A 15,087-nucleotide genomic window follows, 5' to 3' on the forward strand; every position below is an offset into this window, starting at 1 on the left:
ACCAAAGTTCTCATTAATAATTAATATGATCAAAATAAACCATTACTAAGACCAGCGACACCATTATCGCAATTTTCCGATCGTCAGGGGCCAGCTCCTTCGCCTCCCGAACTGGGTGCTTTACACTCAAGGCCACTAACCACTCAAGGGAATAACAGTAGGGTTGACGAAATGTTTCGTAAGCAGAAAAGCAATTTTAGGGCATTCTTGCATACTATAGATTCTGCTAACCTTGAGAATCTTTCTGAACGATGGGAATTGGAAGATTTATTAAAAAATATTAATTTGAGGTAGTCAGTCATCGATTCTTTACATTGGGAAATCGACTAGATCGTAGAGAATGAAGAATATGAACAAGCTTATATTCAATATGAGATAAAATATAATAACATAAAAAGGCAGTAAACAATAAAATGAACTCGGTCTCATTTAGAGATAAATCAACGCCGCATTTAGACATACCAACTTCAGCGGAAATTTCCAGCAATGTATATCTTTTAAGGATTTGTTCAATGAAACCATACATAGCAACAATTCATTACCGAATGCTCAGAAAATGCAACACTTAAAAAATAAATTGAGAGGAGAAGAAGAGATACATACTAGGTATCAACCCTAACATCGTAAGAAAAGATAAGGGCCACGCGATAGAAAGAGACAAAACTTGTAGGTGAATAAAATTATAGGCACATAATTTTGTGCAAGCTAAATACAACTGTAACGCGTAGTAGTAAGGCTGTAAGGCTCGCATTTATTTATATCTTGTTGCCGAGTTATTCTTCTGTACCTGTACTATTAACTATTCTGTGCTTACATGCCAAATTTCATCCCTATCCGTCCAGTGGTTTGAGCTGTGCGTTGATAGATCACTATTTCAGTCAGTCAGTCACCTGTGAGTTATAGATATTTATATAGAAAGAAAGAAAGAAACATTTATTTATCAGGGACAGCACAACACACACACATACACATAGGTACATAGACATAAAACATAAAACCGTAAAATTTAAAAAAGAAAACACCACAACAAGGAATAGTAACCACAAAAGAGGCAAACACTTAAATGAATAACATAAAAAACACGTACTAAAGAAAGAATGATAACTAACTATATTTATTGAGATGTGTCATACGACCCTGACAAAAAGGAGACAGCTCAGCATATATGTATTTATATAAACATTTATATAAACAAAAGAAACGACATTTAAAGTTTAATTTAACTTTAGCACACAATTTAAATTTTAAACAGTTCAAACATTACTTAACACATCACAATTTTATTTGGCGTCGTTCGCCATTATTAGTTCTCTCGCGACCTCTGTCGTAGGTATGTCTCACTAATGTTATAATATTATTATCTATGCCGAGCGGCAAAATTCAAATCCAATAAACAAAATAATAGGTACAAAGAAATGAAGTTTCTTTACATATAAAACTCAAATCTACAGGGTGTCCCGTAAGTAGTGGACCAACGGGTTATGGGGAGTAGAGGGGCTTATTATCTAACAAAAATACTAAAATTTATTGTCCTATACCATATAGTTTTTGATTTATGCTTTATTTTCAAAATTTGATAAAAATATCATCCACGTAAGCTTAATATGAACTTTTACCATTTCTGTTTTTATTTTATTCTTATTTTTTTGTTCAAGGTTGTTAAGAATACATAAGTCTTCCTAATTAAAATGATACTCAAGCATAATTAACAACAACAACAAAATTAGACCAAAAAGTAGGTAAAATTTTACGTTTTAAAAATTTACGGACTGAAGTTTGAACAAAGCTGGTGTAAAAAAAATGTATGGTGACCCTGTGGAACTTTAAATTAAAAACTTCTACATCTCATACAAATTACAAAAAGGTATAATTGTGTGGTATAAAATATTTAAAAAAATGTTAAATTGGCGTTCAACATTCAAATTAGAAATTGTCAGGTAGTCAACTCATTAAGTTATTCCGAGAATTATTGCCTTTATGGGCGCGCGCTGGAATTCTTTTGTATTGTTTCTGGCCAATCATAGACGATACTTGAACCCACTATGATTTTCTTTGACTTTCAACTATTTCAGTGACTTGCTTATAGCTCGGAACTACACGCGTGTTTAGCTTGAATCCGTCATTACGATATTATTCTTTGTTGAAGTGCGATTGAATTGGACACTGATTTTTCTTGTGATTTGGATATTGTTCGACTTTAGTTTTTTGAAGGAAATTGCCTAATACATACACTCCACGTGAAAATGCAGAAATGTTATAAAATTATTGACTTAAAAAAATTTTGATCCAAGCATAAGTATCTCTCGACAAAAATTTATTCGTCGTTGTTAATCACCTGGTATTAATGCTTGCTCACTCGTACATGATACGGGTGTAAATCACTTCTCTTCAATATGCGATGCACTGTACTTCTTGGTACACCAGTGCGTCTAGCAATACGGCGAGTACTAGTTGAAGGATCTTCTTCTACTTCTGTCAATATTAGACGATCATCGACTGATCTAAGCCTTCCTATTCGATTTCCAATTCCAGGAATACGACCTTCATGGTATGCGTTATTTACTCTGAGAAAAAATCGGTGATCAGGATAGCAATCCCGATTGGGATAACGCTCACGATAAACACGTGTTGTTGTCGAGCATTTCCATTTTCCATCACTGAGTCCATAAATAAAAAACATTTTTCTGCATATTCACATGGAGTGTACGTATTAGGCATTTTTCTTCAAAAAACCAAAGTCGAACAACATCCAAATCACAAGCAAAATCAGTGTCCAATTCAATCGCACTTCAACAAAGAATAATATCGTAATGACGGATTCAAGCTAAACACGCGTGTAGTTCCGAGCTATAAGCAAGTCACTGAAATAGTTGAAAGTCAAAGAAAATAATAGTGGGTTCAAGTATCGTCTATGATTGGCCAGAAACAATACAAAAGAATTCCAGCGCGCGCCCATAAAGGCAATAATTCTCGGAATAACTTAATGAGTTGACTACCTGATAATTTCTAATTTGAATGTTGAACGCCAATTTAACATTTTTTTAAATACTTTATACCACACAATTATACCTTTTTGTAATTTGTATGAGATGTAGAAGTTTTTAAAACAAAGTTCCACAGGGTCACCATACATTTTTTTTACACCAGCTTTGTTCAAACTTCAGTCCGTAAATTTTTAAAACGTAAAATTTTACCTACTTTTTGGTCTAATTTTGTTGTTTTTGTTAATTATGCTTGAGTATCATTTTAATTAGGAATACTTATGTATTCTTAACAACCTTGAACAAAAAAATAAGAATAAAATAAAAACAGAAATGGTAAAAGTTCATATTAAGCTTACGTGGATGATATTTTTATCAAATTTTGAAAATAAAGCATAAATCAAAAACTATATGGTATAGGACAATAAATTTTAGTATTTTTGTTAGATAATAAGCCCCTCTACTCCCCATAACCCGTTGGTCCACTACTTACGGGACACCCTGTATATATATAAAACTCAAAGGTGACTGATATAGTGATCTATCAACGGACAGCCCAAACCACTGGACGTATCGGGCTGAAATTTGGCATGCAGGTAGATGTCATAACGTAGGCGTCCCCTAAGAAAGGATTTCCCGAAATTCTTGCGGGAACGGGGAAAAACGGGGATGCACGAACAAAGTCGTGGGCGGAAGCTAGTAATTAATATGATCAAAATAAACCATTACTAAGACCAGCGACACCATTATCGCAATTTTCCGATCGTCAGGGGCCAGCTCCTTCGCCTCCCGAACTGGGTGCTTTACACTCAAGGCCACTAACCACTCAAGGGAATAACAGTAGGGTTGACGAAATGTTTCGTAAGCAGAAAAGCAATTTTAGGGCATTCTTGCATACTATAGATTCTGCTAACCTTGAGAATCTTTCTGAACGATGGGAATTGGAAGATTTATTAAAAAATATTAATTTGAGGTAGTCAGTCATCGATTCTTTACATTGGGAAATCGACTAGATCGTAGAGAATGAAGAATATGAACAAGCTTATATTCAACTAGCTGTTGCCCGCAGCTTCGCTTGCGTGGAATATATAAATTTTCATGGTATAAGTTTTCATCCCCTATTTTACCCCTTTAGGGGATGAATTTTATAAAATCCTTTCTTAGGGGACGCCTACGTTATGACATCTACCTGCATGCCAAATTTCAGCCCGATACGTCCAGTGGTTTGGGCTGTGCGTTGATAGATCACTATATCAGTCACCTTTGAGTTTTATATATATAGATATGAGATAAAATATAATAACATAAAAAGGCAGTAAACAATAAAATGAACTCGGTCTCATTTAGAGATAAATCAACGCCGCATTTAGACATACCAACTTCAGCGGAAATTTCCAGCAATGTATATCTTTTAAGGATTTGTTCAATGAAACCATACATAGCAACAATTCATTACCGAATGCTCAGAAAATGCAACACTTAAAAAATAAATTGAGAGGAGAAGAAGAGATACATACTAGGTATCAACCCTAACATCGTAAGAAAAGATAAGGGCCACGCGATAGAAAGAGACAAAACTTGTAGGTGAATAAAATTATAGGCACATAATTTTGTGCAAGCTAAATACAACTGTAACGCGTAGTAGTAAGGCTGTAAGGCTCGCTTTTATTTATATCTTGTTGCCGAGTTATTCTTCTGTACCTGTACTATTAACTATTCTGTGCTTACATGCCAAATTTCATCCCTATCCGTCCAGTGGTTTGAGCTGTGCGTTGATAGATCACTATTTCAGTCAGTCAGTCACCTGTGAGTTATAGATATTTATATAGAAAGAAAGAAAGAAACATTTATTTATCAGGGACAGCACAACACACACACATACACATACATAGACATAAAACCGTAAAATTTAAAAAAGAAAACACCACAACAAGGAATAGTAACCACAAAAGAGGCAAACACTTAAATGAATAACATAAAAAACACGTACAAAAGAAATAATGATAACTAACTATATTTATTGAGATCAGAGGCGGCTCGTGACAAAATTTTATGGGTGTTCACTTGAAATAAAACACTGAAAATACATGGTGTAAAGCAGTACAATTTAATTAAAAAAATACTTATAAAATGAATGAATGAAGAAAAAAAAAATGAAGGAAATGCATACGTCTTTCTTTTTGGTGTGCAAAAATATCTGTAACTTGACACAATCTATTAACCTTCGTAAAATATGTATGTTTTCATCGACACGGTCATTGAACTCGCGTATTGACTTTCGGTACGCGGAATCTAGTGCTTTACGAATGTCTTATCGTCCGATAGACGCCAATTGCAGTTCATTTGACAAAATGGTACCTACCGAGATTGTGAATGTTTTTTCATCTTGATTGAAAGATGAGCTAAGTCGTCAACGCCCGTTTCAGTCCAAGCACTCTCACCTCCGTCGGCCGCGACCGCTTCAAATAAAAGACACGGAAAACAAAATAGTTTGTTGCTTTCATGTTCATCACAACCACACAACCACGGTATTTTCACATACCTATTGTTCGGAATTAAACACACGCGTATATGTTTTCGTTTTTGTCGTACATTTTTGCGTAAGGTCAAGTTCAGGCCGTGGCGGTCCCTTAGCTTTCAATTCAAGCCGAATTTGTAACGTTTTAACACACTTTTTAATGAACGCCACATTATAATTGTCTTTAACACTCACAAGTAATACTGATAACTACAGGCTATTTCAACAGTCAACACGTATCTTATGATTTTAATTAGAAAATTCCCGAATATACATTCGCGCGCGTGCAGTCAAGTTGACTAGAGTGTTTGTTTATATAGGCAACGTCGCGCGCAATCGCTGTCTTGTGTACGGGCGCGCGGTAAAAACGAACCGGCAACGTTTGTGGGAGCGCCGCTCCGAATTTTGCTATTTTTTCATAGAAAATCTTCTGTTTCACACGTAGGACTCTGACAAAACTATCTCTTTTACTCCTATTGGATTTCGTATTAGAAAATGTACTAAATATTTTTTCATTGGAGCGCAATCGTGAGCGCTCCGCTACGCGCGTTTTATAATACAGTATTATACCTACAGGTGTATGAGATGATGGAATAATGGATATATTCATTGGTATTGCCAATAGTTTTTTACGATTACGATTGATTTTAAATAGTAATAATTAATATTAATAATGAAATTAAGGAGTATGATTTTATTATAATTATTTATGGGAGTTCATTGCACCAGCGCAGCGATTGAGATGTGTCATACGACCCTGACAAAAAGGAGACAGCTCAGCATATATGTATTTATATATAAAAAAAAGTTCCAATCTGTAACTTTTTTGTACCGTTCATCTTACCACGTGCACGAGTGTAGTATTGTCGTAGTATATATTTTGTCATCGTAGAAAGTTTAGACGGTATAAGCAGTAGGGTCGGTTTAACGTGTGCGGGGCTTGTTGCAGGCAAGCTGCAGACGCTGGACGGGCTGCTGCGGCGGCTGAAGGCGGGCGGGCACCGCGTGCTGATCTTCACGCAGATGACGCGCGTGCTGGACGTGCTGGAGGCGTTCCTGTCGCTGCACGGGCACACGTACCTGCGGCTGGACGGCGCCACGCGCGTGGACCAGCGCCAGCCGCTCGTGGACCGCTTCAACAGCGACGCGCGCGTGTTCGCCTTCATCCTGTCCACGCGCAGCGGCGGCGTCGGCCTCAACCTCACGGGCGCCGACTCGGTCGTGTTCTACGACTCGGACTGGAACCCGACCATGGACGCGCAGGCGCAGGACCGCTGCCACCGCATCGGCCAGACGCGCGACGTGCACGTGTTCCGGCTCGTCACGGCCGCCACCGTCGAGGAGAACATCCTGCGCAAGGCCGAGCAGAAGCGTGCGCTGGGCCACCTGGCCATCGAGGACGGCCACTTCACCACCTCCTACCTGCGGGCGGTCAGTGCACTTCTAGCCTATTAGTTCCATCGTTTGGACGTGACAACGTCTTATTATTCGATAGAGCCGGCTGCACGCACGAAAAAACATGACTCATGTAGCTTTACCTTGCTCTGAGGCGTTCCATGTGCAAGCGAGAGCGTGGAACGAGCCACAAAGAAGCGCAATCGGACGTTGTCACGTTCAACTATCGTCAGTAAACGCGACTTTACAGACAACCAATTTTTTTTTTGACGTGACAACGTCTTCTAATTCGATAGCCGGCTGCACGCATGAAAAAACATGACTCATGCGGCGTTATCTCGCGCTCTGAGGCGTTCCGTAAGGCTTGAAGTGCAAGCGAGAGCGCGGAACGAGCGACAAAGAAGCACAATCGGCCGTTGTCACGTTCAACTATCGTCAGTAAACCGACTTTACAGACAACCAATTTTTTTAAGAAATATTATATCTTTTAGTAAAAGGAATCTTCGGGCAATACGTCCATTAATATGGACGTATTGCCCGAAGATTGCTAATGCAATCACTTTAGCATTCTTTTTAAGATCATTTTTACATTTATACAGTGTGGAAATTTTCGATGGGCCCTGGAGGGAAAGTACTTGAAATACTGGAGATAGCAAATTTTCACAAAATAGCAAATTTGCGCTCAAGGCCCGCGATAGAAGCTATGCAATAGCTTAAAAAAAATTAAATTGTTATTTTATTCTTTAAATCTTCTTTTTAGTTCACACACAATTTTAGTTCGTTCTATTCCCGGGCGAAGCAAGTGAATTTTTCGAAAATCTTTGAATGCAGTTCTATTTCTTTTTAATAATAAAGGAATATTTCCTTATAGAAAAAATTTGCTATCTCTAGTATTTCTAGTACTTTCCCTCCAGGGCCCATCGAAAATTTCCACACTGTATCGGTCGATCGTAACGGGGTGTTATACATGTAACGCGCAGGCGAACATCAAGGAGCTGTTCGGCGCGGAGGGCGGGGCGGGTGGGGCGGGTGGTGAGGGCGCGGGGGCGGGCGGGGAGGGCGGCGAGCTCGAGAGCGCGCTGGCGGCGGCGGAGGACGAGGCGGACGCGCAGGCGGCGGCGGCCGCGCGCGCCGAGGCGCAGGGCGAGCTGGCCGAGTTCGACGAGAGCGTGCCGCTCGACGACGAGCCGCGCGCGCCCGCCGACCGGGACGCGCCCGAGCTGCGCGCGCTCATGGACCAGGTGAGTTGCTATATACGAGTCGAGTGGAATTGTTACACGTCATCATTAAAACATAAATAAACCTTGTGATATACTTGGTACAGGCCAGTCACAGAAATAGAGGACACTAATTATAATTGGCTTTAACGATTGATGCAATAAAAGTACCGGTGAATAGAGAATGCGCAAATTTACTCCAGCTCCGACGCAAAAGTTATGTATTTCCGATTTTTGTACATTTTATGTGTATCAAAAATCAACATGTCTGCAATCGCAGTCAAACATAGTAGAAAGTCGCTTCGAAAATTCTTTCAGGTGCGAACTTTTAGGCTTATTTGAACATACAGTGGTGGTCACATAATTAAAGACACCCCCTAATAGACCATAAAAGATTTACATTAGGAACTACAATTATCTGGAAAAGGTATTTAATCTAGTATTATTTTTATTAAACCGTACAAGACAATGTGTTCTTTAAAATGAGGGACAAAAAATAGTTATATTCCTTGTTAGTTTCGACACTTGCTCTGTGGGAATGTAACACAAACTTTGTGTACGTACGTGTAGCTGGCCACTTAATTAAAGACAACAAGAAATGCGTTATAATTTTTTATAAATAAAAAAAAATAGCATTGTGCTTTTCTTCGTTTTGCCGCGTATATTCATAAATCGTTGACCCTCCATAATTATTTAGAGTATTTTTAACTTTTAAAATTAAAATTCATACGTTTAATAGTTTTTATATCAATTATTATGGTTAAAAACACACACCACAAGAAAAATTATTTTTAACTTCCATTTTAATTAAACTGTTCCAAAGGTATGGTGATCAATGCTATAAAACATGTCAAGATGTTCTACACGACCGAAAACGTACTCAGAAAAGCAAAACCAAGTGAAACTACTTGGCCGAAAGATTCAAAAATGGTGTTGTTGGCTAAAAAAGATCCATTTATAGGGTCGGAACTAATACAGCTCAGAGTTGTATGGTGCAGCAGGCTTGAATGGGGGTCTGCAAGGACAATTAGACGGAGACTGTGTGAGGAAAACTTGCACTGAAGAGTATCTCAGAAAGTACCACTTTTGAAAAAACAAAATGTGAAGGCAAGATTTGACTTTGCTACAAAATACGAACACTGGACTGAACAAGAATGGAAACATGTGCTGTTTTTGCATGGAACTAAGATTAATATGATTAATTCTGTGAGAAAAGAATATGAAGGAAGCCATCTCAATAAGAAAATGGATCTAAGATACACTAATAAGTACCTAGTCATACATGGGGATGGAAATATCAAAGTTTGGGGCTATTTTCCTGAACTTGGCGATGGACCTGTCAAAAAGACAGAAGGCAATATGGATAAATTCCAGTACAAGTACAGTACAGTATTTTAGAGCAATTCATGCTGCCCTATGCGGAGGAAAATTTACCTTTTGTTGGGACTTTTCAACACGATAATGATCCTAAGCACACAGCAAAAGAAGTGAAATGCTTGTTAAGGAACCAATCTGTAACTGTTTTGGATTGGCCCCCCTATAGTCCGAATTTAAATCCGATCGAAAACTTATGGAAACAGAAAGAAAGAAGTCGTGGCAAAGCGGTCAATAAACGTCGACTAACTTTGCAAAGCATTTTCGAAGAATGGAACCAAATTAGTGATGCAACTTGTACAAAATTTAGTTGCTTCAATACCCAAGAGATGTAAACCGTCATTACTGCCAAAGGACATGCAACCAATTATTGAAAAGTGTAAAAATGTTTTGTAAATACGTCAGACATTTTGTGTTGGAAAAATAATCTCATTAAAACAATATTTTTTTATATTTCTTATAAGCGAGTCTTATGTCTTTAATTATATGGCCAGACCTTTGCTAGGTTAAAACTGCTAGTAGTTAGGATGAACCGATTAAAATCTAACAAACCGACAAGTTTTGCAGATAAAATTTAGTTTAGCATTAGACAATTAGTCCATTGAATGAGTCCCTCCAAGGGGGGTCTAGAGTGCGTGAGTTAGTAACGTAAGATGTTTCTTCGGAAACATGTCAAGAGTCCCTAGGTAATAAACATACTAAAACCCCGGGACACTAGGAGGAGCCCCGGAGTGGGGGGAGGGGGGGAAAGGTCCATTTTTTTCATTTTTCGCTTAAATTTAAAAAACGGTACATGTTAGAGAAAAACTTTCAAGGAAAAGTTGAAAGGCCATAAAATTATCTACAAGTTGTACCTACATCATTTTTTTCTATTCGCAGCCGTTTTCGAGCTACATCCCATGAAATGTGAAAAATTCGAAAGCTTTTTATTTTACCTAACTACTCTAATAAATTCAATACCTCCTAAACGCCTCCATGGTGGAATCTGTTTTTTTTATCAATGATAGACCTAATTATGAGCAATCTATCTGTACCGGTCACAAGTTGCACTTTTGAGTTTTTTGGAAGAAAAAAAAGGTCAAGTTCAGTAACTCAAACTACCCTAATATAATATTTTGACAATCGATTCCTCCTAAAGGCTTCCATGGAGGAATGTGTTTATTTTACCAATCATAGACCTAATTAAGAGCAATCTATCAGTACCGGTCACAAGTTGCACATTTGAGTTTTTTGGAAGAAAAAAAATAAAAAGTTCAAGTATCGTAACTACCCTAATAAAATTCAATTCCCCGTAAAGGCCTCCGTGGTGGAATTTATCAATGATAGACCTAATTATGAGCAATCCATCTGTACCGGTCACAAGTTGCACTTTTGAGTTTTTTGGAAGAAAAAAATAAAAAGATCAAGTTCAGTAACTCAAACTACCCTAATATAATATTTTGACAATCGATTCCTCCTAAAGGCTTCCATGGAGGAATGTGTTTATTTTACCAATTATAGACCTAATTAAGAGCAATCTATCAGTACCGGTCACAAGTTGCACATTTGAGTTTTTTTGGAAGAAAGAAATATTTTTTGATCGTATGGGGAAATTGTTTGAGCCAAAATAATTTTTTTACTGCGTGTAACTCGGAAACTTTAGGATATAGGAAAAAATGATTTAGGTACAACTTGTAGATAATTTTATGGCCTTTCAACTTTTCCTTGAAAGTTTTTCTCTAACATGTACCGTTTTTGAGATTTAAGCGAAAAATGAAAAAATGGACCTTTTCCCCCCTCCCCCCACTCCGGGGCTCCCCCTAGTGTTCCGGGGTTTTAGTATGTTTATTACCTAGGGACTCTTGACATGTTTCCGAAGAAACATCTTACGTTACTAACTCACGCACTCTAGAACTTTTTATTCAATGGACTAAATACATACCTGAATATTTTAAAATTATTTAAAAAGTTACAATGATAGTGTAAAAAAAATGTTGTGAGAAATGTCTTGGGTAGTATAAAATGCTCTTAGTGTCTTTAATTATGTGACCACCACTGTAATAGTGACACCCGCTCGATGACACGGTATAAATTTCATTACAGTTGACCCCCGTGGAAAAGTACGCGATGAGAATGGTGGAGACGAGCGAAGCGGCCACGGAGGCGGAGCGAGCCGCGCTCGGCGAGATGCGGCGCCAGCTGCGCGAGTGGGAGCGCGCGCGCCGCGAGCTGCGCGACCGCGACCCGCCGCCCGCCAAGCCCGCCGACAGGCCCGCCGACCCGCTCACGTACAGCGCGGACGACGCGCGCGCCCAGGTGCGTGCCCGCCGCCGCGCGCGCCGCGCCCCGCCGTCGCCGCCGCCGTCGCCGCCCGCCGGCCCGCCGCCCGCCGGCCCGCCCGCGCCGCGCACGCGCTCGCGCGGCACGGTGCACATCAACCTGTGGACGCTGGACGAGGCGGGCGGCCCGGCGGCCCGGCGGCGGGCGCTGCGCAACGGCACGCTCGACTCGTGGCTCGCCGGCGCCGACGACGATGATAATAAATGACTTGACGCTCTGTACCCTTGCGTTTTATATTTCTGACGTTCGACGTTTTGGTGCCGCTCGTTACTCGTCCGTAAATGCTTGACCCCGTTCGTAGTCGGCCGGTTCTCGCGAGATGTCACCAAAACGGCGACGCCGAACCGCGAACGTCAGGGATGTAAGGCGTGCAAGCATTTACGGGCGAGACCGAGCGGCCCCCCCCCCCCCCCTCCCCCCTCCCGCGCCGCTCGGTGCCGCCCGCTGCACGACCGTACGCCACGTATGGCTTCTTGAACCGAATGGAATGATTTCAATGAGGAAAATTTATTTTTATTACTAAAATGCATAAAGTGCAGGAAAATTGTTGAACATATCTTTAAATTGATATATGAAGTGATAAAAGATAAGAGACCTGAGCGTTAGACCCAAATCATTTTATTATGTAAATAAGAAATATTTTACTACTAATGAATACATCAATGAATTAAAATAATCAAATAAAAAATTAAATAATAAGCAAGGATTGAAAAACAGGTTAGCTTTTTTCTGCAGTCCAGAAAAATATGGGCTAGATTAGATGTCACACAGAAAGGGGAATCAATTAAACAACTTCGAACTAGATTCTTGTTAGAATAGCTTATATATACAGTGGTGGACGTTTAATTAGAAACAGTAACACAATGAACTAGTCATCAAGTTTATTTAACATTTGTGTATTAACGTATTAGATAAAGCACTATTGCATATGTGAGTGTACAAAAAAAATCGAGCTTTTCTAGACACTTGATCAGAAGTACAATGCTTTTTGAAATAGACTATAACATTGAATACCTTTTTATCGAACACTCTAAATGATTTGCAATTTTCCTGTAACTCCAGCTTTTGTCAAAATGTAAACTTAAGAGTATTTTTCTTGTTGATGGGTCACAAACACAGAACAGTAAGAACATAATAGAAGTGCTATAATGTCATAATTAGTATGAAAACCAGTGTCGCCAAACCCACACATTTAAACCGATAGTTATACAGTACACTACAAGTAAACTATGCCTTTGATTGGACAGCTTAATTTGAGTAAAAACTGACTTAGGTTATAAATTCAGCATTTCAATATGTACCCTAACGAACCAAGTTACGGTTTATTTTAGTATAACATCCCTCGGTATATTAGCTGTTTTGTTTCTCTTTGCTCAGAAATTCCAAATTCGAAAACATTCAGCTATTCCACAACAGAGGGCGTTGGTTTTCAATACATATAACTTTGAACCTCAACACATAAAGATAAGGTTGAAATTTGTGTCACTCTAAATTAATGACATTAACTTGACATTAACCTGATGCTATGCTCTAAGGGATGTCAGCCTTGTTATCGATAATTCACAAATAAATATATTTTTGTGCATTTTTTTTTCTTTGTATTATACATATGAGTATAGGATAATGTGTCACATTTTGGAGTATGTTTATTACTACTAAGTACGTCTTTTCATATTTTTATATTTAAATAAAAAACGAAATAGAATAGTATAAATCTATATTTACAAAACAAACAGAAAATATGCATTATTTTAAATCTTGGAACTGCCGTAGGTTTGATGTATCGGTGGCCTTTGTTAGACTGCTCATTGCTGTTCGGCATCCAGTTAACTCGTCACGTTGCATTTATTATCCATTTCTCTTTTAAATTAGGCTCTTTCGAAAATCTATAAATAAATAGGACAAATGAAAGCTAAGGAAAAATAGAATAAAATTTAATATTTATAATGTTTGTCTTTTCTAAAGTATCGATACTGTCGATATGCGCCACATGCATCACTAATCCGACATTCGTTTGTTCATTGCAATAATATTCCAGAAAGTCTTGTTTGCTGTTCAATCTATATTAGTACTTATTTCTTATGGATTTAGGTTCATTTTGACTTAATATTTTTATAAATTTTTGACAAATTACGACAAGCGAAGTTGTTACATAAAATATATTTAAAATAAATTAAAATAAGACTTACCGATGGTATGAAATGCCTCGATTGCTGATATTATTTCGTCTGCTATCATTTTTCCACTCTAATACCGAAGAACACGCTCTAAATAATGAATAAATATGGAAATAAGGTTTGACAGTTGACAACCGACTCGAATATTTTTCTGCGCACAACTGAGAGCGAGTTAGGTGATCTTACCTTACTAGTGACACGTGGGCCACGCCCACATCGCACTTCTATTATGTTCTTACTGTTCTGTGGTCACAAATCTTACTTTTACCTATTTTTATTGTAAAGTTAATTAATTTTCAGAAACTTTTAAATAGAATGTTATAAAACGGTGCAAATATTTGTAGAAGAAAAAAATATTGGCGGCATTGCAACATGTTTTGACTTTGGAACACTCGAACCATGCTGTTTCTAATTTGTTGTCCAGACTGAAAATACTCTGAGATTAGACTTCACTTAAAGTTGTTTAATTTTATTAATTTAAGCTAACGTTTGATTAAAATTATGCAATTTCTTATAAAGCTAGATAAACGGGTGTTCTATTACATATGAAATAATGCTTAATCTCTGATACGTTATTATACACAAATGTCAAATGAATTTGATGACTACTTCATTGTGTTACGTGTTTCTAATTATCCACTTCCACGTCCACCACTGTATATTAGTGAATTTGGCATTCAGTAAGAAATATTAGACAATGCATTGACGCTTAAATGAAAAAATAAAAGAAACTTATTTATTATAGTTAGTGGGATGAGAACTTAGATCATTAAGTAATGGATGGAGTACGCTGGCAAATGTTCTAACTAAACTTTCTGCTGATTTTGGTGCGGGGAGGGTCACTCACACTATTGAAACACAATCACACATTCACAAAAATAATTTGTGTCACGAAAGTCGTAAAAATTTACGACCTTTTAAGTGACGAGTTTTTAAATTCAACTCTATCACTAAGTTCATAAAGATTAAATTTGTATTTCATTCCAAGATAGTCTCGTGAGAGTGCGGTTCAATATCGCGTTCTAAATTCAACTTTATCTCTTAGAGCATAAAGATTAAATTTGTATTTCTTTACAAGATAGTCTCGTAAATAATGCGGTTCATTA

At 38.1% G+C, this 15,087-nt stretch overlaps 1 protein-coding gene across 1 annotated transcript in view; it reads left to right on the forward strand.

The window, feature by feature from the left end:
• LOC123690941 (helicase domino) overlaps positions 1-15,087 on the forward strand; it is a 37,057-nt gene that overhangs the window by 19,137 nt on the left and 2,833 nt on the right. The window contains exons 9-11 of the mRNA XM_045635103.1: positions 6,449-6,930; positions 7,875-8,135; positions 11,568-11,780. Coding sequence (XP_045491059.1) covers positions 6,449-6,930; positions 7,875-8,135; positions 11,568-11,780 — 956 coding nt within the window. The remainder of the gene's footprint in view (positions 1-6,448; positions 6,931-7,874; positions 8,136-11,567; positions 11,781-15,087) is intronic.

The sequence above is a fragment of the Colias croceus genome, chromosome 4 (assembly GCF_905220415.1).
Source record: "Colias croceus chromosome 4, ilColCroc2.1".
Taxonomy (NCBI): Eukaryota; Metazoa; Arthropoda; class Insecta; order Lepidoptera; family Pieridae; genus Colias; species Colias croceus.